General features: G+C 36.7%; 4 protein-coding genes across 5 annotated transcripts; 2 read left to right on the top strand and 2 right to left on the bottom strand.

Annotated features, from left to right (window-relative positions):
- Positions 1 to 220: 220 nt before the first annotated feature.
- On the bottom strand, positions 221 to 7,544 carry LOC129755668 (lysine-specific demethylase 3A). Of its 2 annotated transcripts, none has more exons than XM_055752283.1 (11): positions 7,306 to 7,544; positions 6,848 to 7,255; positions 6,485 to 6,763; positions 6,038 to 6,277; positions 4,444 to 5,341; positions 4,273 to 4,380; positions 4,156 to 4,211; positions 3,840 to 4,090; positions 3,540 to 3,754; positions 3,073 to 3,203; positions 221 to 3,011 (listed from the first exon to the last, which is right to left on the bottom strand). In XM_055752283.1, the coding sequence occupies exons 1-11, from the start codon at positions 7,321 to 7,323 to the stop codon at positions 693 to 695; spliced, it is 4,923 nt and encodes a 1,640-aa protein (XP_055608258.1). In that variant the 5' UTR covers positions 7,324 to 7,544; the 3' UTR covers positions 221 to 692. The 2 variants fall into 2 exon arrangements, with proteins under 2 accessions (XP_055608258.1, XP_055608259.1); XM_055752284.1 differs by having other exon boundaries at positions 6,848 to 7,228.
- A 1,280-nt stretch (positions 7,545 to 8,824) lies between these two features.
- On the top strand, positions 8,825 to 14,585 carry LOC129756124 (uncharacterized). The gene is made up of 3 exons (XM_055752897.1): positions 8,825 to 9,223; positions 11,158 to 11,620; positions 11,695 to 14,585. The coding sequence occupies exons 1-3, from the start codon at positions 8,926 to 8,928 to the stop codon at positions 13,616 to 13,618; spliced, it is 2,685 nt and encodes an 894-aa protein (XP_055608872.1). The 5' UTR covers positions 8,825 to 8,925; the 3' UTR covers positions 13,619 to 14,585.
- A 413-nt stretch (positions 14,586 to 14,998) lies between these two features.
- LOC129757129 (uncharacterized) lies at positions 14,999 to 19,660 on the bottom strand. Its single transcript, XM_055754254.1, has 2 exons — positions 19,488 to 19,660; positions 14,999 to 19,416 (listed from the first exon to the last, which is right to left on the bottom strand). Exons 1-2 carry the CDS (start codon positions 19,521 to 19,523, stop codon positions 19,027 to 19,029), a joined length of 426 nt encoding a protein of 141 aa, XP_055610229.1. The 5' UTR covers positions 19,524 to 19,660; the 3' UTR covers positions 14,999 to 19,026.
- A 1,990-nt stretch (positions 19,661 to 21,650) lies between these two features.
- On the top strand, positions 21,651 to 25,131 carry LOC129752890 (ubiquilin-1). The gene is made up of 5 exons (XM_055748677.1): positions 21,651 to 21,810; positions 22,109 to 22,778; positions 23,810 to 24,045; positions 24,109 to 24,550; positions 24,611 to 25,131. The coding sequence occupies exons 1-5, from the start codon at positions 21,712 to 21,714 to the stop codon at positions 24,685 to 24,687; spliced, it is 1,524 nt and encodes a 507-aa protein (XP_055604652.1). The 5' UTR covers positions 21,651 to 21,711; the 3' UTR covers positions 24,688 to 25,131.
- Positions 25,132 to 27,176: the final 2,045 nt, after the last annotated feature.

Raw genomic sequence — 27,176 nt, 5'->3', positions numbered from 1 at the left:
AAGATTCACATAGGTGTTAGCGACGCCATCGACTCAACGGACGAACTACCCTTGGAGGCAGAGTACAGTTTCATTTCCGGGACAATTGTGGACTGTGCAATCGGGGCACAGTTTAGTTGAGTCATCGGAGTTTATTTTTGAAGTCACCCAGATTAGTATTTTTCAAAGAATATTACCTACTTTAAAAACCTTTTAAAAAAAATTTTTTTAATACTTTTATTGATAATTTTTTATTTGACATTCTCTTAAATTATGTTTATTACTTAGAACTAAAATTTTTATTTCCGCAAAGCATTCTTTAGCATATTAATACATCTCTGCAAAATTGAATTGCTCGAAACTTTCTTAGTTGCGACTTTGTTTTAACTTACAATATAATTTCGCAAAGTTTTTTTTAACTGCTTTTGATTACCAGGTTTTGGTAACACTTTTTTTCGGATTGATTTTTCTACTTGGAATTTTTAATCTCTGTATAACCATTCTCTAATGATCAAGTCGCTGATGGAAAGTGACTATTTTTCATCATCAAGTGATCGTTTTTCGACTGTTGTTTGATCCAATTGGAAGTTTTTGATTCAGATAAAGAAAAAGAATATTCTTTAACTAATCATTTACGCTGTTATTAACTTTAAAAATTCGATCGGGAGAAAAAATGAAACCAATACAATCTTCGTTACAATAGCAAACAACATTTAATCTAGATCTATTTTATCTTTAGTCATTATCAGAGGATTTGTTAGACAGGAAACCGCGTCCTTCACTGTATGGTATATTATATTTTTAATTTGTAATTTATCTTCGTGATTCGAATGCGTATGGGTTAAGTTCCGGAATTCGTTTGTAAGTTTAAAACAGTAAGAAATGTTTTCCGGAGACACGAAATCCTCCGCTACCTTGACACAATTATGTAGATTTCTCACTTGATGAGGTGCTCCCGCTGGAATGAATATGGCATCTCCAGCGCATTGTACAATCGTGTATCCTTCGACTTTGTAGTCTTGCAGAAGTCGTTTTCTTAAATTAGCATCCAAGTACCATTTCTGATCATGAATGGGATCGTGGTTTGCCTTGATGCTACCCCCACGTTCGACTTCAATTTTGTTCAACAGTGATCGAATGTGATCGGCATCTTTTGCATGGTAGATATGCCATAACGCTCCAGGTAGTTCACCTTCATCTCTTATACGTTTACGAGTGACCTCATCGCATTCATCTGCATCAATTGCATCAAGCACTTTTTGTCTGTATCGGTTTTGCTCCACATCTTTTGGTATTCCAACGTACACCATGACGTTAACGGCATCTGATACATCCAAATGAAGGTTGGTTGTACCTTTGGAAGGATGCTGTGCCGACCCATAGGCACTGTACATTTTTGGCCCCAAATCAGGACGCACAAAGAAGCTGTTCAATCTACTGGCCAGATTCAGACGACCTTCGCGTCTGGTGTATTCTGCTAAGGGTAAGCATTTCATGAGGTCGTTGAACCTAGTTGGCATCATTTCTGCAAAATCGTCTCCGGGTGGCCAATCCTTTAATTTCAACATCATAGGTCTGTCTCTCTCGTCCAGTAAACGATATCCGATGCGTTGGAAACCATCCCAAAAAACTTTCATCTTTTGCCCTTTTACCAGCTTGCCATTTAAGCAATTTATTAAATCATTTTCTTCCTCTCCAAAATCTCTGCCAAAAGATTCTGGCATCCAGAGTTCCATGTTCATAGCATTTGATACCGCTGAAACCATAACCGGTTGACCACGTTCCCATTGATCATGAAAAGCAGTATAGTTTTCATCGCTCAGAGGATCAAGTAATCTCAACAGTCTTCCATTACAAAGCCATTGGTGTGCAACCTTAGGGTATAGGATTTGTGAGTCGCTTAAATTCATGATACGTTCTCCCTTGTTCTGGAATTCAATGCATTTTTTCATGTATTTGTTGTATTCCAATATTTGTACTTCATCGGTCAAGTTATCAGAGTTGTTTTGACCAGTTAGGAAAACAAACTCGCTTAGAAAATCTTTAAGGAAATTTTGGAGATTTTCATTATTTATTTTAATTTCAGCTGTGAAATCAACCAGGAAATCTGATTCTGTGCATTTTTCATCTAAATGTTTCTCAAAAAGTCCTGAAATATTGATTGATTTGTCAAACTTGAGCAACTGTTTAGCGATCATATTAAATGTTTTCCAATCCAATTTGGGGGATTCTTTGAATCTGTGCTCTTCGTTGTAAGATTCATTTTCTGACATTTTTTTAATCTCAGTAGAAACTTTGTCCGATTTACTCCCAGAACTTAATTCTAATGGATCGCAATCTGGTTGCGCATTTAACTCTTCTGATTTTTGTTCAGATTTTTCATTATTTTCCTGTAAACATGGCTTCTTATCTTCTTCTGAGTCGTTCATATCTTTTGATATATTTTCATCATTTTCATCAGAAACATCTTTATGGGTAAAATCTTCAACACTTTCAATCTTGATATCCTCTTGAAAACCTTCGAATGAATAACTCTGCTTTTCCTTGCGCTGTAGCATTTCAGTTTCAGGATTTTTGTTTTCACTCAATTCTCTGCCAAAAATAACTTTACAACAAATAGTTTCCTTATCGTCCTCACTACGTTTACTTTCAATTTGTTTAACCGATATAGAAATCATCTTTGTTGAAGTGGATGTTTCATCGTCTGTTTGTTTAATCTCGTTATCAACAATAGATTTTTTCTCACATTTATCAACCTCAAATGTTATAGGGTAAATAAACTCCAGCTTATCTTTTACTTTTCGGAACAAAGGTTCCTTACTAAGCGGACATTCGCAGTTCAAAGGAATTTCCAATAACGCACAGATTCCATGCATCTGGCGAACTAACTTGTATAAACCGTTGCTAGGAATAATCTGTGTAAGCATTAATTTTTCTTGATCATGTGGATCCTTATTTGTACAGTGTAGCCACATGTACCCGTCGCGATCTTTGGTTCCGGTATCATTTCTACACGCACCGTGCTTGCGACCCTGGAATGAGCATGCAAATTTCAATACCTACAATCCAAAGGAAATAATTTAGTAACATTACCTTATAACAGTCGATGCACACGACAAAGCCACAGGTCGAGCAAACCCAATGATAATTGAAAAGAGTCGTTGAACACACATCGCACATTTCGCGGACACCCCAAACAGCTTGCTTCCAGGCAATTGTTTTATCTGTGAAAATCAGAAATTGTCGTTTCAATTATTCAAATCGGTATCGAATTTCGAATACGGCGAATGCGCCACCATCACTGTTACGAGAAAAACGCGTTCAAAGTTTGACAGCACCATAATAAGCTCCCAGCTAAAATATTCTTTTGTTTTCTTGATTTCTCGTAAACCAAACATCCTTCAAATAATTTTTTACAATCAAAATGTAGGCCTTCGAATGTACTATTGCAATAGGCTAATAAATCTACTTGTTTACATTTGGCGCATTCGTCATTTTTAAAATTCATTACCGAAATGTTTTATAGTAAGTTCAGAATTTAGATTTAAAAAAAAACCTACCAGCTGACATATGTTCAAAATATGCTTCCTTTTCCTGATGGAACAGCTCACAAAATTTGTAGCCAACTTGACCGAGAAGAAATTTCGATTTTTCCACAGACAAATCGATGGGAATCTTGGAGAGATTAGCGTTCCAAAGACTGAAATCTGTTTCACTAGGGTCATTATTAGGATCTGCGAAACCAGCCACTTCAAGAAACCCTTGATCGTTGTACCTTAAAATGAAAAACAATGTGTGAGGGCTCTCGAAGATGATGTGCCTTTATAGGTGAATATTTTGCGTAATTTCAACCAGCCTACCTCAGCTTTCTGAAAGCGATGAACCGACAAAAAATGTTTTCGGCATCCCTTGATCGAGCTGCGGCAGAACGGCCACATTCGCGGCATTTGGGCAGTCGTGGTGCAACTTCGTAGCAAGGGCGTTTCTGCAACTGGGGCACTGTTGATCGCTTTGGTCGTTTGATCTTGCTGCTATCGATTCTTTTAGCGGGATCTTTACGTTTCAATGTGTTGTTTGACTTTTCTTGCTTTATGGCCAGAGGATCGATAAGCTTCAATTATAAAAATAGCTTGGATGAGTTAGATGAACACTTTAAAGAATCTCAATATACGATACCTTTGTAGGATGGGATGAACCTGCATTGGGTATACGATATTTATATAATTCCATATCTGAAAGAAGAAGGTTGTTTTTAAAGGTTTTGATAAAATTAAAACTATTCCTTTAACTGACTTGGTTTATTTTGATGCGTTGCCCCTGTTGATGCACTCGCCATTGTTGGCTGAGTGACTTTACTCTGAGAACAGGCCTTTGGAAGGTTTGCGTTTTGCAATAACTCCACTGCATAATAAACAAAGTTAATGAAATATAAAAAAAATGTATAGAAACTTATAAATTACTCACATAGTTTCATTTTTTGATCATTTATGCTATCATTACTTCCATTAGTGTTTTCCTGTTTCACTAGCTGTTGTTCTTTCCATAATACATTTTGCTGGAATTTTACGGCAGAGCTTTCTAATGAAAGGTTTTGTTTACTGTTACCTGTTGTATAGTTGACCGGTTTTTGGATTTTTACAAGTTTCTGCAAGTTATAGAGTGATGTTGCTCTATCCCCACTTGTACAATGGTTTGAAGAAGATTGCAATTCTGTATTACCAGAAGATGCATTTTTATTCGTATGCTGTGGGGTTGGACTTTTCGTATCTAAATTCAAAATTTCATTACAGCTTGATGATTGATCCATATTAATCATGGGTTTTGATATTGTAGCAGTTGCTGTATTTAACGGAACCTGAGGCATCGGAGATTTTGAGTGTGCAGGAGGCGGTTCATTGAATTTATAAGTCGCATTTTGATTAGACTGTAGCTTCGGTGTTTTGTTTCCCGATGGTGGTTCAATAGATGTAATGTTTTCTATAGTAGAGACTATGTTGGGTTTTCCGTAAACATGCAATGGTGCTGGTGTTGTAACTTTAGGTTTGGTCACAATTGGTATATCAGGGCGATAACCGATATTCGGTAGCGGCGTAGAAGTTGATGAAGGCACTTCAACTAATGAAATGGACCGCGGTGGAGTGACAAACAGCAATGGAGAGTTTGATCCTGAAGTTTGGCTTTGCACATGAATGTTCAGTCCTTCATTGTTTACAGTAGGACTTATAGTATTACTTTTAACAGGAACTGAGCCAATAGATGTGGTATGCAATCTAGATTGGTTAGCATTTGCTGCCATCATGGTTTCTAGAGATGGCAGTTTAGATGATTCTGGAGTGTTGCCGACACTGCGATCTAGCTTAATCTGCAAGAATATTATGTTGAATGGTATACTTTGCGATTTGTTATTAATACGTTCGTCGCCAAGAGTGGGTGACGCAAAATACGTCTAAATTTAAAAAGTCAAAGCACCAATTTGAAGCTTAATTTTTATTATCTCGAATTACAATCATATTCTCCTCTGTTCTCTATTATAAGATATTTCCTGTTGATGTTTTGACTTCTCAAAAATGGAACTTTTTTGAGTGGGTGACGCTTGGCGACGAACGTGATAAAAAATACGAACTTTAAAAACAGTGTTCGGAATGTTCAAACCGAATGAATAAAAAATCGGCTTTAAAGTGCTAATATTATTGTGCCAACACATTATATATAGGTAGGTATTATATTCTTGTGTCTGTATGTGACACAGAAAAATAATGTAAGATTTCGTTTAAGGAACAGTTTTAACTTTCGACGGCTGATCGATGACCTGGCCACCCCAGATGCGTCGCCTTGCCACCGAATGCGGCAGAGACTAAACATAAAAAAATGTAGGCATTTAGGTACATTTTGGGTCTAAATCGAGGTTTGCTGATGAAATTGAAAGTAGGTACCTACACGCTATACCTATTTTGTATACATTTTTTTAAATGATTCAACCGCTATACTTTGTAGTTGGCCATGACGAAGTGTTTGTCAAAACTGTCGTTTTTTTTTCATTTCAAATACATAAACTTACCAGAACATTTCTTTTCTGATTTGAGGATGAGGATGCAACTGATGCATATGTTGGTATCTGAATTTTTTGCTTTGCATTCGATGCCTGACCTTTGCCAAACGAAGAATGAGATTGATTCATTTTTGGGCTTGTTGCGTGATTAGCTAAACCCACGGGTGATTGCGAAGCTCCAACAACAACTGATCTTGAAGCTCCAGTAGATTGATCAAACTGTTGTCTGTAGGCATTGCTTGCTGCTTTCTAAAATAGAAAATTGTCATACTTTCTCAGTTAAATTAAAAGCAAATTTTGGTTTTAATTTTTAGCCTGAAGGTGAAAATCTGATTCAAAATTATGTCAAAGAATTCGAAAAGGATGAAATGTATCAAATAAATTTGATAACCATTTTCAACCAGACATTTTCTGTTTCCCGTAGAAATGCTTAAAATATAACCGAAGAATATTTACCTGTTCCACTGCGTTTTTAGTCAACTGTAAAAGATGATTAGCGTATGCGTTTGCATATGTTTGATGGTATTTAAATTTTTCTTCCAATAATCGTGTATCCGGCAGCTGAGATGTAACAGGATTACTTTGAACGTTACTATTCGACGTGGTTGGCAATGCTTCCGCCGAAAAAATAAGTCCTCTGGCGGGATTAAAGTCATAGCTCGGACTGCGCTGATTCTTGAGCAGTTCAGCCAAGTTGATGGTATTAATGTTGTATATAGTTGTTTTATATTCACCCTGAAAATTTCAGTTTATATGAGAATAATAGTTGTTACATTTATATTAAATTAATATTAAATTGATTTTAATACGAAAAATTACCTGGTTCGCCGTGGGCGATTTAAGCGCCGCATTCTGAGATGGCCCAGTCAAATTTGCAACAGCAGTCATGCCCGTTCTATCCGATGCTTTCGAACTGACTCCAGATGATCTATGCAGCTGCTTCGAAGGTTGATTCCGAGGAGCATTGTTTTGTGTGGCTGCTGCATTTATCCGCTCAATAGCTTCCCTATACGCCTGCTCGAATGTTTTTTTCTCGACCCTGGGTTTGACTGGCGGAGCTGGGGGCCTCGGAATTGTTCCAGAATTTGGCTGCTGAACTCTCCCAGGTTGAAGATGTGCTGGCTTGTGTATAGTCGTTGCCGGCGGCTCCATATTTGAGTACTGCAGCTTAAGCATTTGTTTCTGCAAGTCTTGGTGCATCTGTCGGAATAGGTCATACGGAATATCCTGAACACCCAACATACGTAACCTTTGCTTGAATTTTATCTAATTTTTACCTTGGGGTTAGTTGACATTTTATTTTTTTATTCCAATTTCAAGGGGTTCGCAAGAAATCTCCGGATAGCGTTTTATTCGAAAGTTTATGATTGAAAGCTAGTCTTACTGTGGCCAATGCGATATCGAACTACATTTTTTCTACTTTTTCGGTTAAACTATCATGAAATTTCAACAAAAAACACGCTAAAACTTTAGGACCTCCACATTTAGCAAACTACAATTTGTTTATAAGCTTTCGTAATGACAGGAATAAAAAGTGGTTATATTCAGGGATGCCAGGTTCACAGTTCCTTCTCGGTTTAACTAAGTTTTAAATGTGGCAAGGTTGGCATAAACCCACACAGTAAAAATTTTAAAAATAAGTACCTATGGCCGATGACATTACATATAGCGCACGCGACCGCGAATGTGATGCGAACTGCAGGGGAGCTATCGAAACCTGTTCCCATACACTTTACCATTGAAATCGCTTTGAGCTGACATAGTAAATGCGGCGAAGCAGATGCCGATTTGTTCCGCCGCTCGAGTTCGTCATGTCATCGGCCTATGCTTGATTTACTGTATTAATAAAAAAACAGTTAAATGAAAAAGCTACGTGAAAATTTAAAAAGCAATTACTTTTGCCATTATACATATTTTGCGTGAGCTTTTATAACGTCGAATGGAACAAAATTAAAAATATCAGATTTTCACTTAAAATGCTTTATTATAGCATGATCTACCTATATTATTGATAACACAATCAATTTAAACCCTTTTTATATATAACATTAATTTTATACATTAAAAGGGTGGCAAGCAAGGTTTTGTTTCATTTTTTATTTTGAAAGTCATAGGAATAAAAGAAGGATTTGTAAATTAATCTTCAAATTTCAGAGGCCTTCTCTCGGTTCGGTGTTTCTGTTTCATTTGACGTAATGAAAGCTCACGCGAGAAATATTCTGCGCTGATTAAAACTTTCGGGCGAGCGAATTCTGTGTTTCTGTCGGTCCCGCCCGCAACGGCCCTATTTTTCTCACCCTCATACTAACCCCCGGTGCGGTATGAGAGTGATTAGGCGCGTGAGCATTTTAACTATACTTGCGCTATATGCGGATGCTCTTAGAGCAAGTTCACTGGTGTTGGGAAAAAGTGGTGACATTTTGAAAGTTTTACCATGCAAAATTGTTTTCAAGATCTTTGAGCGTTGTATTTTTTTACAGCACTGTTTCTATTTCAGCCATATGTGATAGAAATATTGCTATTTTTGCATCACAGCATGCGAAACTACAACACGTGTTGTTAAAAAACTTGGAGGCCACAGATCTTGAAAATGTTTTTGCATGGCAAAATTTTCAAAATGTGCAAAAAGTGACAAAATTTTTACCACTTTTCCACCAGTAAACTTGCTCTTAGTAACAATATAAATCTTTTGGCTTACCTTATCAACCATACAGTGACCTTGAGCTTTCAAACAAACCTGTCGTATTACAATAACATTGCTTTCTATGGAATCAGCCAGCAGTCTCTTCTCCTTGTGTTAAGTTTCGTAAGCTTTTTCGTATCCCTTGAGCGCAAAAGTTGTGAAAAGTGTTTTATGTGTTTTAATGTCGTGAGCTGCAAATTTTTGCCTATTTCAAATGTCGATCGGAATAAATTTGCGTGTGACGGGGCACACTTCGATTGGAGGTCGCAAATATCAAGAAGATTTCTTTTCCGTCGCCTATCAGCAAACGGAAAATGATCGTAGTCTTGAGTACGCCTTTTTTGGGATCTACGACGGCCATGGCGGAGCAGAAGCATCGCTTTATGCTAAAGAGCACTTGATGGATACAATCGTCAGTCAAAAGTTGTTCTGGTCCGAGAATGACGACGATGTATTGAAGGCAATCCGGGAAGGATATATTCAAACACATTATTCTATGTGGCGTGAGCAAGGTAATCTAAAAATGAATGATTTCCATAATTTTTCAGTAGCTTTATAAAGTAAGGATGAGCGAGGGGTAGGAGGAATGACAGTGTTCGACATTTTCTTTTCTCGTCAGCTTGCTTTGTGTTTTTTCCAAAAGATGTCGCCTACGCGCGAACTCTGAAAACAAGTGCACAAAATGTTTTAAAAGGGGATTGAATTGTTATTCTGTACGTTTATTGTAATTAAGAGGTAATATGAATTTTTGAGTCATTTGAACATTACGCTGATATTCAGGAAAACGTTCTATAAAGATTGATTTTACGCGTCATTACGGAAACTTTCTACCGATGGAATTTCTATCACTCACACATAGGCATTTTTTGTTGAGAAAGGAAACGATGTATGTGTTTTGATGATTTTGATGGTAAATCTCTTGCTTTTCTGACGTATTGCATTTTTTCCTTTTCGCAATATACAACAAAATCTGCATAAAATGTTGAAAATAAACAAAACGTTGTTGAAAAAACCCCTGTACAATGGCTCCACTGTTACTAGTTAACAGTGTTCAGTAACTGGTACCTGTTCAATAACTCGTGCGTTTAATGTGAAAAAAAAAATACAGAATGCGGGATGAAAAAATCGGTTTTAGAAACTTCGGTAACAGTATAGTACATTTTTTTTTGTAATTTCTTTATTTGAAACGGCTTAAACATAGTACATGAAAAATCACAGGTAGGCCGTTGCGCTTAACATCACTTAAAAGCTTCGTGTATTGCAAACAAAAATAGTTATGAAAATTTGGCAGTTTTTGGATGGAACGGCAATTAAAATTATTAATTCCTCAGACGTTAGTCATTTGATGCTTTTGAAAAGTTCTTTATATTTAAAATTTATTCTTCGGGCTATCGAAAACTGTTTTTTGCATTGGATTTTTGAATCCTGGCCATTAATATTGAGCATCAAATAAAAGTTTTCATCGTCGTTTCTTTTTGTCGGAAGCTAGCAATATTTTCTCTTACCTAAGTTTTTTTTTTGTGGCGGGAGGGGAACTGACGCTTGAAATGAAGACTAGATGATACTTTGGAGAAGAAATTTTAAAGTTTAGAGTAGGCAGTGTAGAATGAGACGTAATAAACTAACCCCTCATCACACCAGTTGGAGGAATGACAAGGGGGTTAGAGACTGGCCTCTACATATTCCCCAAGCATACCCCCCTACATACTACTTTTTATTCTTTTTCTCGGGTTTTAAATCTATGTACGGTTGTTGGGCAAATTTAAAATATTAGAGGTTGTCTGAGTTCTTCCAAACTCGACGCTCATGGTCATCGTTGAACCAAATCATTTGCCTATTGTGCATGCTACGATACATGAAAAGAAACAGAGAACAAAAAGAAAAGAGAAAAAAGATTTTAGTTCATACCATCTATCAATATCAAGAAAGAAGCCTCCAACTAATAATAAATCTAGCTCAAATTAATAGTAAGTAGAAGTAAGCTCCATTACTCCTATCACGACATCACAGAATCATGCAATTTAACCAAAATATGGATATGAGAGCCTGTCTTACCGTCTCATGTCTCAAGTCTCAGGTCAGATGTCGCAGGTCTCATGACTGATGTCTCATCTTTCATGTATTAGGTTTCATGTATCATGTCTCATATCGCATGTCTCATATATCATGTCTCAGACCTTAGGTCTCAAATCTCATGTCTCTCGTCTCAGGTTTCAGTTCTCAAGTCTCATGTCTCAGATCTCAAGTCTCAAAACGATTCTAATTTCTTTGAAAAGGAATATTTTCATCAAATCCTGCGTAATTTTCGAAAACCGCCTTAATTCCCGAAAACCGCGCAAAAAACCGCGTAAAAATGCTTTATATTGAAGTTCCATTCGCAGTTCTGAATCTCATAACAATACGCAATACTTATATAAAATAAATCATATGTTTGTTTCCAATCCAGATAAATGGCCGAAAACGTCATCAGGTTTGCCCAGCACTGCGGGAACTACTGCCAGTATTGCTTTTATAAGAAAAGGCAAAATTTACATTGGTCACGTAGGTGACTCCGGAATAGTCCTTGGATATCAAAAGGATAAGGAAGCTCTAGAGGAAGGGGCATGCAAATGGGGAGCAACACCCCTCACTGAGGATCACAAACCTGAAGCATATGCAGAAAAAATGCGTATCATGAGTTGTGGTGGAAAAGTGGTTACCAAATCTGGTGTTCCTCGAGTGGTGTGGAATCGACCACGAATCGGTCACAAAGGACCAGTGCGGCGTAGTACACCTATCGACGAAATTCCATTTTTGGCCGTTGCTCGGAGTTTAGGAGATTTGTGGAGCTACAACTCTGCTATGAACGAGTTCGTGGTTAGTCCAAACCCCGATGTCTCGGTTATTGAGATTGACCCAAAAAAATACAGGTAACTTACTTGAAACTAAAGATAATCTTTTGATGTGAGAAATTGAATATTGTTTTTGTTGTTGCTTCGTCTAGATGTCTCATTTTTGGAACCGATGGCCTGTGGAATGTTCTATCACCCAAAAGTGTTGTGGAAATTGTACATGCAGCTGAAATGGAAAATATTCGAATAGCATTAGAAGGACGTCATGATTGGAAAAATCCCAGTAAATTATTGGTTAATGAAGCACTTAAGAGATGGAGCAAAAGCAATATGAAAGCAGACAATACGTCAGTAGTGATAATAATGCTGGATCCTCCCGGTCCATCTAAACGTGATGTTTTGCGTTCCATGAGAACATCAATACAACATATTAATTATGAAACATTAGATAATTTAAACGTTACTTTGTTTGATCACACAACGCGAGAGCTTATTGATTTATCGCAAGTCACCAACCCAGAGCAACACCATCCTGGACATCCTGAAAATGATAAATACCCAGAAAGTCCGAGTACTGCGGCATCTTTTCAAGATATGATTTATTCTGATAGCTTTGCAGAATCTTATAACACATATTTGAATACTACCAACAATAGCGATCATTCGTATACGAACTACGCAAGTCCTCAGCAGTACTCGGGACACCAGCAGCAACATCTGAATCACACAAATCCGCCACAAAACAATGTACCAAATCAATATTTGACATTTGTTCACGCAAACCATGATTCAAGTAACCTTGAGTCAGAAGAACCGTATTCGTTAACAAATTTACAAACCAAATCTGAACGCTTGCACTCTGAAATGTTGCAAGCTTCTACCTCAAATTCCTCGATCCAACGATATTCTGGAATCGGATCTGTTGGAAATTCTGGTATAAGTGAAAATTTTCACGATTATCCTTTACCAAGCATGCCGTACAGCCACAGTCATCATTCGCATGACATTCACCACTACGCTCATGTCGCATTCCAGCATCAGAGTCATCCAACATATCCGATGGAAAGATACGACTATCATCAAAATCATTCGAACAGCTACAGTAATGATCAGCATTACGCTACGCATGACCTTCCAGAGCAAAACTATTCACGCGATTTGCCAGAATACATGTATCCAGCAGTGGAGCATAATATCACTCATTGCCTTGACGATCAAGCAGATGAAGCAATTGATGATTTCGGTGAGTCTAGTAACTGTATTGAATCTACACGAGATGTTCACCAACATGAATCAGTTGAACTAGAAGAAAATTTTACATATACTGACGCAACGTGCAATGAAAATGAAGCGAGGGATGAGGACATCCAAATAAATGAAATATCATCATCAAATCTGAATGCTCTTTCACCTCCACATGACAGTACAAATCAATCAGATAGCGATAGTTGCACTAGTGGGGACGAAGCTAGTACTTCTTCATTAACAACTCGAGAAATATATGATACACCAAATAACAAAGCTACCAAACTTGACAAAAACTTTCCAACCAAAAGCAAAGGTAAAGTAAGGAAAACAATAAGGAACATTGTTAAAATTGTATATGCAACACGAAGTACACAGCGACCCCAGCGAACGAGAGGACAGCAAGAAAATGTTACGTCTAGAAGAAACAATAGTATGCGTAGTAGGTTGAACCGATTTCTGACAAAAAATCAACATCAGATCTGCAAGAAAACAAGTAAAATATGTAGTGCTCTGGAAGGTGACGAAGGCTCTGCCAGTAGTACTAACAATAATAATAATTTAGAAAACAGAAACTTAGACAAGCAGAAGAATACTTCAGTTGAGCGTCGAGTTTTGCGATCAGCAGATCAAGTTAAACCCGTAGCCGATAAACCTCACCAGCGATCACGCAGAATTATTGATACGGCTAATGTTATATGCACTCTGAATCGAAGTGCTGTTATGAAAACGAGAACAGCGACAAGTATTTCGGAAGGTACAAGAAAAATATCGAAAAGAAAAATTTTGATCCGAAAGGTCACGAGTGAAACTAAGCGCGTTAAACGCTGATTTTAGAGCGCACTGTTGTGATCCGAAGAAAATAACTTGAAGCAAGAGGTAAAGGGCTGTGCATCGTTTTCACAACCCACACATTCAATTCCTTCTTTTGACATGCAGAAGAGCGTTCAGCTTTGTTTTAAATTACGATACAGTGCGGGTTAATTTATTTTTTATACTCATAAGAGTTGAAAAAAAGATTTTTTTTTCACAAAAACAGAATGTTCCAGATTCACTCATAAAGCAGAGTAATTGATTGTGAATCTGAATTGACAAATATTATGGGTCCTGTAAAGAATAATTGAGGCGCTTGAGATCAGAGGGGTGCAAGTATATAAACTATATGATAGTTTCGAGAAAACGCGCATCAAAGTTGTGCAGTTTGAATTCAATCGAAAAAGTGTTAAAAAAAATTATAAAAAAATCGAGTTTTGCACTTAACTCAGAATTGATGATTTTGGACTTGCACCCCTCTGATGCTGAGGGCCTCAATTATGAATAATTTTTATTGCTTCAAAAATTTTATGATTGTGTACATGATGTTACCGAATTATTCTTTCGATAATATTATTTTCAATAATTTATGGCAAATAAATAAAGTGCCTATGACGATGAAAAAGTTGTATAAAGCTTGATTGGTTTATACTGTTTACTTAACCATAATAAAACTGATGCAATGTAATGAAGCATTGCTATTGGTAACATGTACTAGAAATGTGTAATGTCGTTTAGCTGATAATTAGCATAATTGTAGGTCAGAGAAAAGGTGATTAGAGGTTATTAATCCTTTGCTTTATAGTATAAAAAACGTATAAATGGATGTTTTGGTCAGTTTATGCCTTTAAAGGCATAAATGTAGTTTAAATCGAGTAATATATGTTTGTCGGAATAGTTGAGACATTGTAAAGATAGTCTATATGAGAAATAGATAATGTAGTGTATATTTTTGAGATAATAAAATCTTTATAAATTTTCCGAATTATGAATTTTTAATGAGTTGTGAAATATTCAACGATTACGAGTTGTGAAATAAACAATCGAATAGGAACCGAAAACTTATTAAACTTTGTTGTCTTATTGTTTTGTACACATACATATATTGAATAATCTGTGTTTTCGGAACCGTAAGAACAAATTCTGCATAAGATTTGAGTCTTTATTATCAGATGATTACAAATGCCGTGAATCGAAAATTTTAGTTTTATCATGACGTCCCATGGCTGTGATATCTGTAGGTAAAAATCAACATATCTCGCGTGAGCTTTCATTACGTCGTTCTAGGTACGTGAAATACAAATTTTAAATTTGTTTTGATAACTTTTGCAGCAGTTTTGTGTGAATTCTTAAGATGTTTCATATGACGTAATGAAAGCTCACGCGAGATATGTAAAATTTTAGATAAAACGGTTTATAATTTTTTCATAAACCAAATTCGAGCGACTAATCGCTATTTTTAAAGTCACAAAATATATTCGACCTATATTAGCATGTGATGATATTTTCTGGTGCAAAAAGGTACGCTAAATCTTCCTAACGTAGGAGAAACATTTATTGCTAGTATCCAACATCAATATCGTTTGCGTTATACATCTTGTTATACTTTACACTTAGTCTTAATTGAAGGAACTGATGCTACGAAAAATATTTCGCATAGAAAAGGTAAGTATAGAAATATCAGGTACAAAGACAAAAAGAAAACTTTCAAAAAAAGATCTTCTGTTAACGGTCACTTTAATGAAATTTTGTTGAAGTTGCAAAGAGCTGTATTTTTTAATTCAATGACTATACTGATTTAGATTATAGTGCTTTTAACTATTTTATAACAACTATTGATTAATGCGATAAATTTGTTTTAAAGGTATGATAATTCCGATTTCATACCAATTTAAGGCGTATGAAATTGTATCTAACGCAGTTCAACTATTATCGTTATTTCATACATAGTTTCAGACATGTATTTGTTTGTTAACACTAGGAACAAATAGTCAAAAGACAATGACTTTTCGTTATTATTTAACTAAATAAATGTGCGTGTGTGTGAGGAATCAGTGTGTATAGAAATATTATAAGATGAGAACGAACGTTTATGATGCTATAACATTTTCACACATCGATTAACATGCATTATGTCAATCACTTGGAGAAAATTTCAATTATGTGAATGAATTTATAAACTACTGAAATATTTTTTTTTTACTTATCCTAAATGATTTAGAATATAGTTAAGACATATATTTTTCACTGTTTTGATAATATTTCTACGCGATGGAGTGGAAGTAAAAGGAATGAAGTATGAATACAACAGCATCGATGACTAATAAATAGAGATGAGACATTTTTTAAGGATTCAGCTACAACAATGAAGCTTCGTCTTTTTTATGTTTGATTTTTTCTAGTTGATTTTAGAGAGACGAACTAACAATAGGTCTCAAGAAGAGATTAGAAAACTGATCTGTGGTTCTGTTTCTGATATGAAGAAAGATTTCTAAATAGGTTGACTTGCAAACAAGTTGACTAATATGAACAAGCCGAATTGTCAGCAACTACGGACACTGAACATGCTAAACAAATATGGGAAAATGTTGTAAGTAGGTATACATAATGAAAACTCGCTGATCAAAAGTAAAATAAAGCCAAACCATTTTTTGAAGCATTTAAATTAGCTTTGATAAGTTGACGTTGAAAGGAAAGTTCTAGAGTTTGTTTTGATTAGGTCGTATGAACCAATATAAACAAAACTGAGTTATTGGCAGCAAATGATTGATAAATATGCGTTCTGAGTTTGATAAAAACTTGGTTTCGTTTGACCAATGAATAACTTTCACAAAATGATTTGAATTTAAGTCGTATCACAACTTTTTTATTTTCGAGTGCAAATTGGTTTTTGCGACTTTTTGCATCGCCGTTTTTTACCGTGCATGCAAAAGGACACAAAATAATAATTCGTTGAGTTGGTTTTTACGTCGTTTGTGCATCGTCGCGAAAAATGCTTTGGCAATTGATGAAACTTTACGGTTAAATATAGAAAATTCAAAGAAAACTGCCTGCAGGAGTGATTTCAGTCGGTATTTAATCGGAATGGATGGCTCAATTTGTTGTTGGGTGAGTATACAACACTTTAATTTAGACTGTGCAATAAGCCAGTATTCTGTTTCCATTCCAGATACAAACAAAGCAAATTGTAGCAAAGGAAATCTTTCACATTCTTCGAACGGTCATCGGCGACACAGGTAGTGGCCTGAAATTTCCTAGTGAAGCCTCAAACAGAATCTTATAGAATCATATATGAAGCACCAATTCCGGATGCTCCTTGCGCGGAAACGTTTGTGCCCTATTTGAGTGGACAATGCTCCTCCAATCAATTTTGAATTACCTAGCAAAGTAATGAGCGATTGGAATGTGTTTCGGGAATAAAAATTGTAGATTGGCAAAATGTCGTTTGCACCAAACAAGAAATGCAATAGGACGTAAGTACAACTTTACATGTAAGCACTGAGCTGACACTCTTTTCCAGTACATTTGAATGTTCTCCTGCAATTTGAAATTCAACTTTCAAATTTCCTAATGATTTTGAGCAGTATTCATAAAACAGGAATTTAAAATGCGATAAAAAACTTCAACGGCGATTTTCTCAAAACTAGTCAAGTGGCTCTTACGACCTAATCAAAACAAACTCTAGAGTTTAAGAATTTACAGTTGAGGGAGGCAGCAAAGATTAATAAGCGATCTTGTGAGGATACTTTTGACAATTCGATCCATTTTCTTGTGAACAGCATAAAATAAGAAAAATGAACTTACTTTTCTCATAGGCCCAATAGGCCAGCATATTAGTAAATCTCTTAGATCACTTCCACCCAATTAAATTTTGAGCAATATGGGTCTCGAAGCAAAAATATACTACCGATACCGGGAGTTTGAATTCAGACGCTTGGCGTCATCAGACTTAAACAATGCAAACCGCTAGAACAATTTAGGGAAGCTAAGAAAACCAAACTAACCTTGAGACGTTACAAATTCTATTCTGATTGTTCAAAAAAACGCACCTATAAATGTACAAGTTTTTATACTAAGGTTTTAGAAACGTATTATAATTTGATTGTAGTTGTAATGAAAATCAGTAAATGATTGCTGTGTAAGATTGCCTTGCCTTGTTTGTAACATTGTTTTTTCTACTGTATTTTCTAACACTGATTTCTAATCAAGGAAACACTTAAATCAATCTTTAGAACCAAAGCCGGAACAACTTGCAACATCCAAGAAGTCTTGAGCGAGATTCTTTCCAACAACGAACAAAAAGAATCGAAACTTATCGAATACCTAAAACAAACCAAATTATTGCGACTGTAATTTAACTCAACTGTTGTACTTGGAATCAGACCCAAATTACCTCTGAGGTTTAAAGGTCTTAAATAAATATCATCCTCATTTAGAACCAAAAATACTATTACAATTAAGTGATGGATCCGAACTATCAAAGCAAAAAAAAAACAAATGAGGCCCGGGTTTTTTTCAGAGATGTTCATCCCGAACGATGGTTCATCCCTCCTTGTCACTTCAAATGTTAGTGCTAATGACAAGATAGTAGTAGAATTAAGACTGACTCTCAACTAAAATCATATGACATCAGCAGCAATATCAATCCGTGCATGCAAATGCAAATTATTTTGATTTAGCTTCCCTTTTTAAATTATGGCGTAAACGCAGATTATTGAAAAACATGTATACGGCATTTTTTTTATAAAAAAAAAAGAATAACATCAATCAACTTTAAAAAAACATGCAATGATTTTAACGATACATGACTTCACTCCACGTTTTTAACGTGATGTATTAGTGATGACATATTCAATGACTAGATATTGGTATCAGCATAAAATCTGAACAATTTCCACAAAAAATTATTCAATCAGTTGGAAAAATTGAAAAGCGACAGAAAATAAATGTAATTCGATACACAGTTATTGAAAAGAAGATCTGATATTAGTAGGAACATCTTTGAGCTACTAAAATTTACAGGAAAACTGTCCTAGTACTCATTGAATTTCGAAAGCACAGAAATGATCTATCTACAGCAAAAAAAAAGGATAATAAACCGGTTTCTTACGGTTTCAACATTGAGATATTCTTTTATATTGAATTTCCTGTCCTAAAGATTTTACTCAATAAAAATGCTAGCATGTTTCAAAATTGCGAAACCGGACCGTACGGGGTTTCTGCATATTCAGACGTTTGTTTTGAAGTTTTGAAAAAGCAATAATAGACAACTATAATATGGAGAAACAGGAATGCTGAGTTTTACAGATGATATCAAATACGTAACAAGCCAATCCGGAATACTAAAGAACATTAAAAAGACTATACCAGTCGATGCTGAATATGCGAGAAGAGAAACAGTTAATGGCATCTGGCAAAAGCTAGATTTAGTTTTTGTCTCGTTTGAGAGTTTTCATTGCCAGGTTATTGGAACCGGTATCTAGCTGGGGATTTGGCTTGCCTGATGATGTCGAGGACAAATGAGACGGTGGCAGTGTAGTGATATTGTTTGTCTCAATTTTCTTTTTCAGAACATGAAAAGTTTGCACCATGGTGCGCAGTTGATACCTTAGGGAACATGTCATCTCCTTCTGCAATTGTTGAACTTCCTGAAGATCTTTGCGGAGGTTCTTATATTCAGTGGTCACTTCTGTCACCGATTCAAGCAGCTCCATCATGCCATTCTCGAAGCCTTCCATATCGTTTTCATCCAGATTCTTTTCAACATCCGTTATTTTGAGAGCCAGTGAATCAAGTTGGGTACCGGTTGTATCCACCTAAAAAAAAACAACCATCGGAATGGTATACACCCACTAATCGATATTCATTTTACGTTTCTCAAACTTACACATTTTTCCAAATCACCCAAGGCGTTGTTGATCATTTCGATTTTTTTCTTACAAAGTGATGATTATTTCACATAACAGGGAAACTGTTCCCAAAGTTTTCACATTAATTTCAAAGTTTTCAGCGGAAGGAAAAAAGAATCGTTAGGATCCAAGATGGCCGCAACACTATATCTAGCGCAACATTTCAAAAGGGCTAAACTGCCAAATGTAAACAAATCGAGATAACGGTTAGGCCCAAGGTTGTTAGATCACAAGGTTCTCTGACTTATGCCATATTCGTTTCCATCCTGGTGGTGCACCGGTAGTGCACCAAGTGCTGTCAAAGCGTTTTTTTTATATGAAGATGACAGCAGTTGGTGCACTACCATCTTTCCACCAGATGAAAACGAATATGGCATTAGTCATACCGTATTTTGTTTTTTTCACCCGCAGGCAATCCAGAGACAACCTAGGTTCGCTCTAATGGCTGTCATCGTGCTCATTTATTGCTCTAGAGGCAACCTAGGTTCGCTCGAAAAACGGACGGAGTCGCCCTGAGAAGAAAGTCAGTTTTGCGAGAAGTTCACCAATACTCTCAACGTTGTTGTCAAAACATTAAACAGCTGTTTTTGGCTGAATGCAAAACAGTTGAAATAATGAACGGGAAAATGATTATTGCCGCGATTTTGAACCTCTCAGCCAAGCAAAATCGTACTATCTGCTGTCTAGTGCAATCCGGACACGGAAAAAGGCAATCCGGATGTGAAGAACCGAGTGAAGAAATCCAGAAGGGAGAACAAAATGACAGCTGCATGTAAACATTGCGCTCGTTCTCACGCACACCTACGTATGGAATAACTCGAAACCCGAAAGTCGTTTTTTTATTCGGACGATTCCAGAGCAAAATCCGGAATCAAAATCAGAAAGTAAGCGAGAAAAGCGCGGTGAGATTCAGTGAGTTTGTTTGTAAACATTGGTCAATTTGTTGAGCTGAGGGCTTTGTTGGTAAACAAACTCCACTAACTCCGCGGTAGCAAAATCAAAATGCACTGAACCTCAAAAATACCCAAACTTGAGAACTTTCCCCGCCAACCCGAATGAAACTCCCTCCCTACAGGTTTGGCTATTGGAGGCATAACCCAAAGTTAAGCTTTTAAAGGAGAACTCATCCCCAAAAATCTGATACCGCAATAAAATGGAAATCAAAATAATAAAAATTACTGCAGGTACGGGAATCACACCCATACCTGCAATGGCTCTGCGATTACCATCTCAGGATGCTAACCGCTCGACCACTGAAGAGTTGTTGAGAGAGGCAGCTACATCATCGTATATGCGAAACTTTCTGCGAATGAAGCGGGAATAAAAGTTATCCCCCAAAAAAAACAGTTCTTCGCTTTGAACTTACCCCCAAACCTAAATCTGCCACGATGGAGGTAACAGAATAAGATGCGCTTACAACAAAAACCCCCCAAAAAAACAGTTCTCCGCTTGAAGGACAAGTTTGGCGTATTGGCAAGCTGTGATTTTTTCACAAACTTAAGATGTCAATCTTGAACTTAGGTTTGGCGGGTGGCAGTTCTCAAGTTTGGGTATTTCGATTTTCAGTGTGGAAATGGAGAAATGTCCACGCTTGTCCACGGAGAGGGGGGTTGGGGTTTGGGTCATGTCCACGTGGACATACTTACTTTCAAAATATTTTCTAAAGATGAATGAATAGATATTGAGGTGTTTAAATCAAATTCTTGAAATGACATACCTTTCCAGTTTAAGTTTAAACAATATGTATAGGAAGTGATAAATATGAAAATTAAGAAATTTAAAATTTTTAAACCGCAAAAAGGCAAAAAGTGGTGTTTTCTAACTGTCAAATTATAGGTATTTAAAATAAAAACCTTTTCAATTGTGTCCACGTGGACATTCGGGGAGGGGGGTAGGGGTTTGCCAAATGTCCACGCTTGTCCACGGAGGGGGAGGAGGGGGTCAAAAATCTATTCTGTCCACATGGTATGTGAACGTCCCCCAACCATCATCGCTGTACCAGCGAAAACATAGAGAAAAAAATCATTGCCAACTGCTGTTTACGATTCTCGCCTATGGCCCGCTTTATGCTTTGCACAGTGTTTGTACATTTTCCGATATGGGAATTAGGTTACTGAATCAACTGTGGTGCGATGTCACGGGCGTAACGCCTGCATTTGGCAAGCAGAAAAAGGAAGAAGTTAGAAATCTTGCGTGTAAAAAATGGCGGAGGACAGTGGCAGCAGGAAAATCACGATTTCCGTGAAAACACCCAAGGATAAGAAATCCATCGAAATCGTAGAAGATGCGGAAATTAAAGAGGTATGTTTGAAGTATATTTTAAAGTATAAAATCTTTCGATTTGAGTGGTAAAAGCAAAAATAAAAAATGCTGAACATGACTGTCCGAAATGAATGAAGACGGCAGTTCGGTTCGATGGAAAATTATCTTGAAAAGACACTAATACTAGTGCATTTGGATTACGAAGCGCTGCTGTTTATTGATGAATAATAGTTTAGATAAGAACCTTGAATTTAGAAAACCCACGTCGGCCTTCTGGAACCAGATAAATTTTCCTATCATAATGCAAGACTCTTGTTTTCCTATATTCTGTTTGCAGCTTCGAGCTATTGTGGCCGAAAGATTTGAGGCAGACCCGGACTTGGTTTGCCTGATTTTCGCAGGAAAAATCATGAAAGATACAGACACTTTAAAGACTCACAACATCAAGGATGGGCTAACGGTACATCTGGTTATCAAGGCTGCTCCTCGTCCGGACGCTGATGGTCCGAGACGTCCACCTGCTGATGTGAGCCAAACTCCGTTTGGTTTGAATCAGCTTGGAGGTTTGAGTGCTATTGGTGCACTCGGCGGAAATCAAACCAACTTCATGGATTTACAGTCGCGTATGCAACATGAGCTTCTCGGCAATCCGGATTTGATGCGTACTGTACTGGACAATCCGTTAGTACAGCAAATGATGAATAATCCTGATACCATGCGCCAGATTATCACTTCGAATCCTCAGATGCAGGATCTGATGCAGCGCAACCCTGAGATATCACATATGCTAAACAATCCGGAATTGCTTCGTCAAACAATGGAACTAGCACGCAATCCATCAATGCTGCAGGAACTTATGAGATCACATGATAGGGCTATGTCAAATTTGGAAAGCGTACCAGGAGGGTATAGCGCTTTGCAGCGCATCTATCGAGATATTCAAGAACCAATGTTGAATGCTACGTCCAGGAATCCCTATTCCGGAACGTCAGATTCCGGAACAACAGGTAAATTCGAAGCTTTTTTTTTGTAAAAAAAAAACATCATTTTTGGGAAAAAAACTCATTTTAGCCATTGAATAAAACTTCGCTTGGCAAAACTCAAAATACAAAGAATAATTATCTATTTCATCTAAATTTGATGTTATACTGCCACTTGCAAACGTTTCAACAAATTTCAGTCAAAGTGAAAGGTTATTTCATTGATTGCCAACGTTAGGTGCATTGTTTTACTTTTGTTAAGATATGCAAATTTTAAAATTTATTAAGGTGAGAACGAAAAAATATCAATCATAGGTCACTTGGGTCAAACTCAAAATAAAACCTTTCTTTTTACAATTGGCAGAATAGTTTGAATTCCAAGACCTTTGTTTTGAGAAAAACGCATTCCAAGTTTCAAAAAATAAAATCAATTTCCTATTTAGCTGCGTACTATTATTTTCCTAAAAAAAGTCGCTAAAATGCTTTCAAATTGATTTAATTTCATCACCCGATCGATAAATATAGTTTTTCCGTACTAATTAATTCAAAAAATTAATAAATATTTTTGTTCGCGACGTAATTTTCAGGGAAAATAGGGCGAATGAACTGTGGGATTCCACACTCATAAAAAAGCTATTCGCCTTATTTAAAAAAATAAATTTAACTTCACTAAAATAAAAAAAAATAAAAGAAGATCATATTTTCGGATGTAAAATAAAGAGTTTAACGCATTTATGTAATTATCTGGATTTGTTTACAGTTGGCGCATTCGCCGTATTCAAAAATCGATACCAAATTCTTTTTTTTTTATTGTTGGATATCTCGTTCAATATCGTGTGTTCTGATTGAATTGTGTTTTTAAAATCCTTGTATGATAATTTTGTATTCAGCAGGTATCAATTTCTTTGTCGGCTTGTCGATTTGAGAAACTTGGTACAACAGATTTCACTTTGTCTTTCTGTTAAACAATATAAATAACAGAATTATATTTGCCCTTTTCCTGTCAGATAAATAGGTAACTTCTTATTATTATGTATTATTTTCTTCAATATAAATAGAAAACCCGCAGCAAGGATCTGAAAACCGAGAACCCTTGCCGAATCCGTGGGGTGGCGCTAGTGGTAATGCACGTTCGTCGGATAATCCACCACCGAATGTGTTGAACACACCATCCATGCAAAGCTTGCTCACGCAAATGGGAGATAATCCATCTTTAATGAGTAACCTGATGAATGCTCCATATACCCGAAACATGCTGGAGGCTCTCTCAGCGGATCCAAATCTGGCCGCTAATGTGAGTTAAAGAGTATGACACTAATTCCAATCAAAAAGTAACTGTAACAATTGCCCTTTCTAGTTGATGAGCCAGAATCCTTTGCTAGCCAATAATCCGGCTTTGCAAGAACAAATGAGAACTATGATGCCCCAGTTTTTACAGCAGCTTCAAAATCCAGAAATGCAATCGATGATGGCAAACCCCGAAGCCATCGATGCGATTCTTCAAATTCAACGTGGCATGGAACAACTGCGATCGGTTGCTCCGGGCTTGGTTAATTCGATGGGCATTCCTCCGCCGGCTCCGGGAGCTCCGGCCACATCGACTGGCACTGGTAGTACTACCACCAATGCAAACACTGCGGCTCAATCGAATCCGGCAGTTTTCTCTGATTTTATGTCACGTATGATCAACGGAATGGCAACTGGAGCTAATCCTAACTTACCCCCAGAGGAACGTTACCAATCACAGCTGGATCAATTGGCATCTATGGGATTTGTCAACCGTGAGGCCAATTTGCAGGGTATTAATTAACACTGGATGATATGAAATATTTTTTACATGTTTTATTTTTATCTTTCAGCTTTAATAGCCTCATTTGGAGATATAAATGGAGCAGTGGAAAGGCTACTTGCTCTGGGCCAGCTATCTTTAAGTTAACATGTTTGACTAGAGGTGATTGAAAATTCTATATAAGCTGTTTCCTATTTCTGACGAACTATAAAAAGCAACAAATATACACCAAAATTATATGGTATCCTTGAGGTTAAAAAGTGAAGCGTGAAGTCAAGTATATATGCATAGTGTACCATTGTTTGGTAATATTAGCGGCCGCGTCGGAGAACTGGATGGTTGATAACCCCTCTCGGTAAAGATGCTTGTATGTGTGGAAGTTCTTGAATTGCAGGTAAAAAGGAGGTCTGAAGTAAATGCATAGCATGGGATTTTTACTTTATTCCATATTTCGATAATTCAATTCAATATAGCTACTACCTACATGTTAAGAGAAAGGGAAAATATTTCTAGATTCAGTGTTAAGTATCGGCACGTAGGAGCAAAGAATGAATAAACGTATTTTAGTCAGTCACGTCACAGAAAACAGAAGTTCAATTGTAAGCTTCATTTAGAGAAATTTCCTAATCAAATATCTATGTTGAATACAAACTTTTTTTCACTGATTTTGATTCTGAAATCAAGCTCAGGGCAACTATTATAGTAGCGATCATGTCCTCTCTGATGATCAACGTACAACTGTCATAATCAACCATTATTTGATCAGGAGCTATATTTTTTTTAAACTTCATTTACTTTTCAAGTGAAGACACATACAGTGATACAGACACTTAAAAGATTCCCAACATCAAGGATGGGCTAACGGTACATCTGGTTATCAAGGCTGCTCCTCGTCCGGACGCTGATGGTCCGAGATGTCCACCTGCCAGCGTTGCCAGATTGAAAACCGCTCAAGTCCGTAGATTTGACAAAAATCGAAAAATGTACTGCTTTTGGCAAAATAAAACTTGCTGACCTTTTTTTTTTTTTTTTGGTCGTCAGGTAGAATTTTCATTTATCCGCAGGATTCCTTGAATTTTTGGATAATCCGTAGAAAATCCGTAGGAAATGCTCAAAATCCGTAGATTCCGAGCATCGATCCGTAGCTCCGTAGAAATGCTAAAAATCCGTAGAACTACGGAGAAATCCGTAGATCTGGCAAGGCTGCCACCTGCTGATGTGAGCCAAACTCCGTTTAGTTTGAAACAGCTTGGAGGTTTGAGTGCTATTGGTGCACTCGGCGAAAATCAAACCAACTTCATGGATTTACAGTCGCGTATGCAACATGAGCTTCTCGGCAATCCGGATTTGATGCGTACACTCAGCCGAAAAGAAAACGTTAAATTCACCTAGATTTTCACGTAGGCACTTATTACGTGAATTTTTGCTTGGTTTACGTGAAGCACTTGGAAGCTAATACGAAATCACTTAATCCTTACGTGAAATTCCCATAGTTGTCATGCACGCACGGCCATATTGAACCATAAATGCTTGAAAAATAACCATAATCGAAGTTTTGTGGGTTAAGTCATTTTATGAGTTTTTCGTGAAAACTCATAAAATGGGATTTCGAGGAGAACTTGGATTATGGTTATTTTTCAAGCATGATCAAAAACTGTGAAAATGAGCAGAAATTCAGGAAACAATTATCATAATGATCGAAGAACACAAGAATCAATTAGAGTTTTATCAATAGAACTTTTATTTTAGAATCCTGTTTATTGATGTGGTTATGAATATCCATCCTGAAATACTTGTGGAACTTTTGGTTTTTAATTTTATTATCGTTTTCCTCTACTTTTCGTTGTTCGACTCCTCTACGTCTCTCTCTCCTATGAATGCGAAGTACCCGATCCTGCTCCTGCATATTTTCACTGGAAGCTCCTGATCCGGATTCATAGCAACCTGTGATCCGCAGTGCGATGGTAGAAAATTTCTTTGCCCGTTTGTTCTGTTTGTGAGAAAAAAAATGTTAGTGTCGTGGGAATAAGGAGGATGTTTGAAAAATATGTTTAATTTTTACCACTTTTGTTTAATCTAGTTGACTTACAAGCTTTATTATCAGGTGATTCTCATGGAGTTGGAACTAAAATTATCTGTCGATTTTACGCGCAGCTGCCGAAAAACAAACAGGTTATCTGCGCGTCAAAAGATGGCGACTGATATTTTTTACATATTACGGTTGAAATTTAACCATTTTCATTATTTTTCGTTAGAACTTCCGAAATGCTTGAAATTGAAACGTATACTATGGTTGAAAAATAACAATTATGGCAGTTCTTTCGGAAATCTCAAAAAATGGTTCAAGAAAAGCCATTAATGGTTAAAAAAATATGAGCGTGTGCTTCAAAACAACGACACGTTCGATTTACGTGAAAATCCAGTGAACCACCAATCACAAACGGGTTTGTTGAATTTTATGTGATGTTCACTTAGCTCTGAAGGGCTCATTTGCGTAAAATCTATGTGAAAGAATAAAGATACCCAATATGGCGCGCGCGAATTCAAGTGCTATCGACTGTCGTAAAGAGCAGTTTTTATTGCGTTGGAGAAGCTGTATTTTTGTAAGTAGTAAAAATATCATTCTTTGGTTGTTG

This window comes from Uranotaenia lowii, chromosome 3, assembly GCF_029784155.1.
Source record: "Uranotaenia lowii strain MFRU-FL chromosome 3, ASM2978415v1, whole genome shotgun sequence".
Classification (NCBI taxonomy): domain Eukaryota; kingdom Metazoa; phylum Arthropoda; class Insecta; order Diptera; family Culicidae; genus Uranotaenia; species Uranotaenia lowii.
The sequence above is the reverse complement of the archived record's forward strand: the minus strand, read 5'-3'. Positions and strand labels throughout refer to the sequence as shown.

What these genes read in the sequence shown, in the direction of transcription:
- LOC129757129 (XM_055754254.1), bottom strand. Translation starts at nt 19,523, where the DNA reads ATGATCAACAACGCCTTGGGTGATTTGGAAAAATGT. An exon ending in TGGGTGATTTGGAAAAATGT is followed by an intron (nt 19,417 to 19,487) that starts GTAAGTTTGAGA and finishes GTTTTTTTTTAG; the next exon opens with GTGGATACAACCGGTACCCA.
- LOC129752890 (XM_055748677.1), top strand. Translation starts at nt 21,712, where the DNA reads ATGGCGGAGGACAGTGGCAGCAGGAAAATCACGATTTCCGTGAAAACA. An exon ending in AAGATGCGGAAATTAAAGAG is followed by an intron (nt 21,811 to 22,108) that starts GTATGTTTGAAG and finishes TTCTGTTTGCAG; the next exon opens with CTTCGAGCTATTGTGGCCGA. An exon ending in CCGTGAGGCCAATTTGCAGG is followed by an intron (nt 24,551 to 24,610) that starts GTATTAATTAAC and finishes TTTATCTTTCAG; the next exon opens with CTTTAATAGCCTCATTTGGA.
- LOC129756124 (XM_055752897.1), top strand. Translation starts at nt 8,926, where the DNA reads ATGTCGATCGGAATAAATTTGCGTGTGACGGGGCACACTTCGATTGGA. An exon ending in TTCTATGTGGCGTGAGCAAG is followed by an intron (nt 9,224 to 11,157) that starts GTAATCTAAAAA and finishes TTTCCAATCCAG; the next exon opens with ATAAATGGCCGAAAACGTCA. An exon ending in ATTGACCCAAAAAAATACAG is followed by an intron (nt 11,621 to 11,694) that starts GTAACTTACTTG and finishes TGCTTCGTCTAG; the next exon opens with ATGTCTCATTTTTGGAACCG.
- LOC129755668 (XM_055752283.1), bottom strand. An exon ending in ATCAGAAAAGAAATGTTCTG is followed by an intron (nt 5,342 to 6,037) that starts GTAAGTTTATGT and finishes ATATTCTTGCAG; the next exon opens with ATTAAGCTAGATCGCAGTGT. An exon ending in GTTCATCCCATCCTACAAAG is followed by an intron (nt 4,091 to 4,155) that starts GTATCGTATATT and finishes TTATAATTGAAG; the next exon opens with CTTATCGATCCTCTGGCCAT.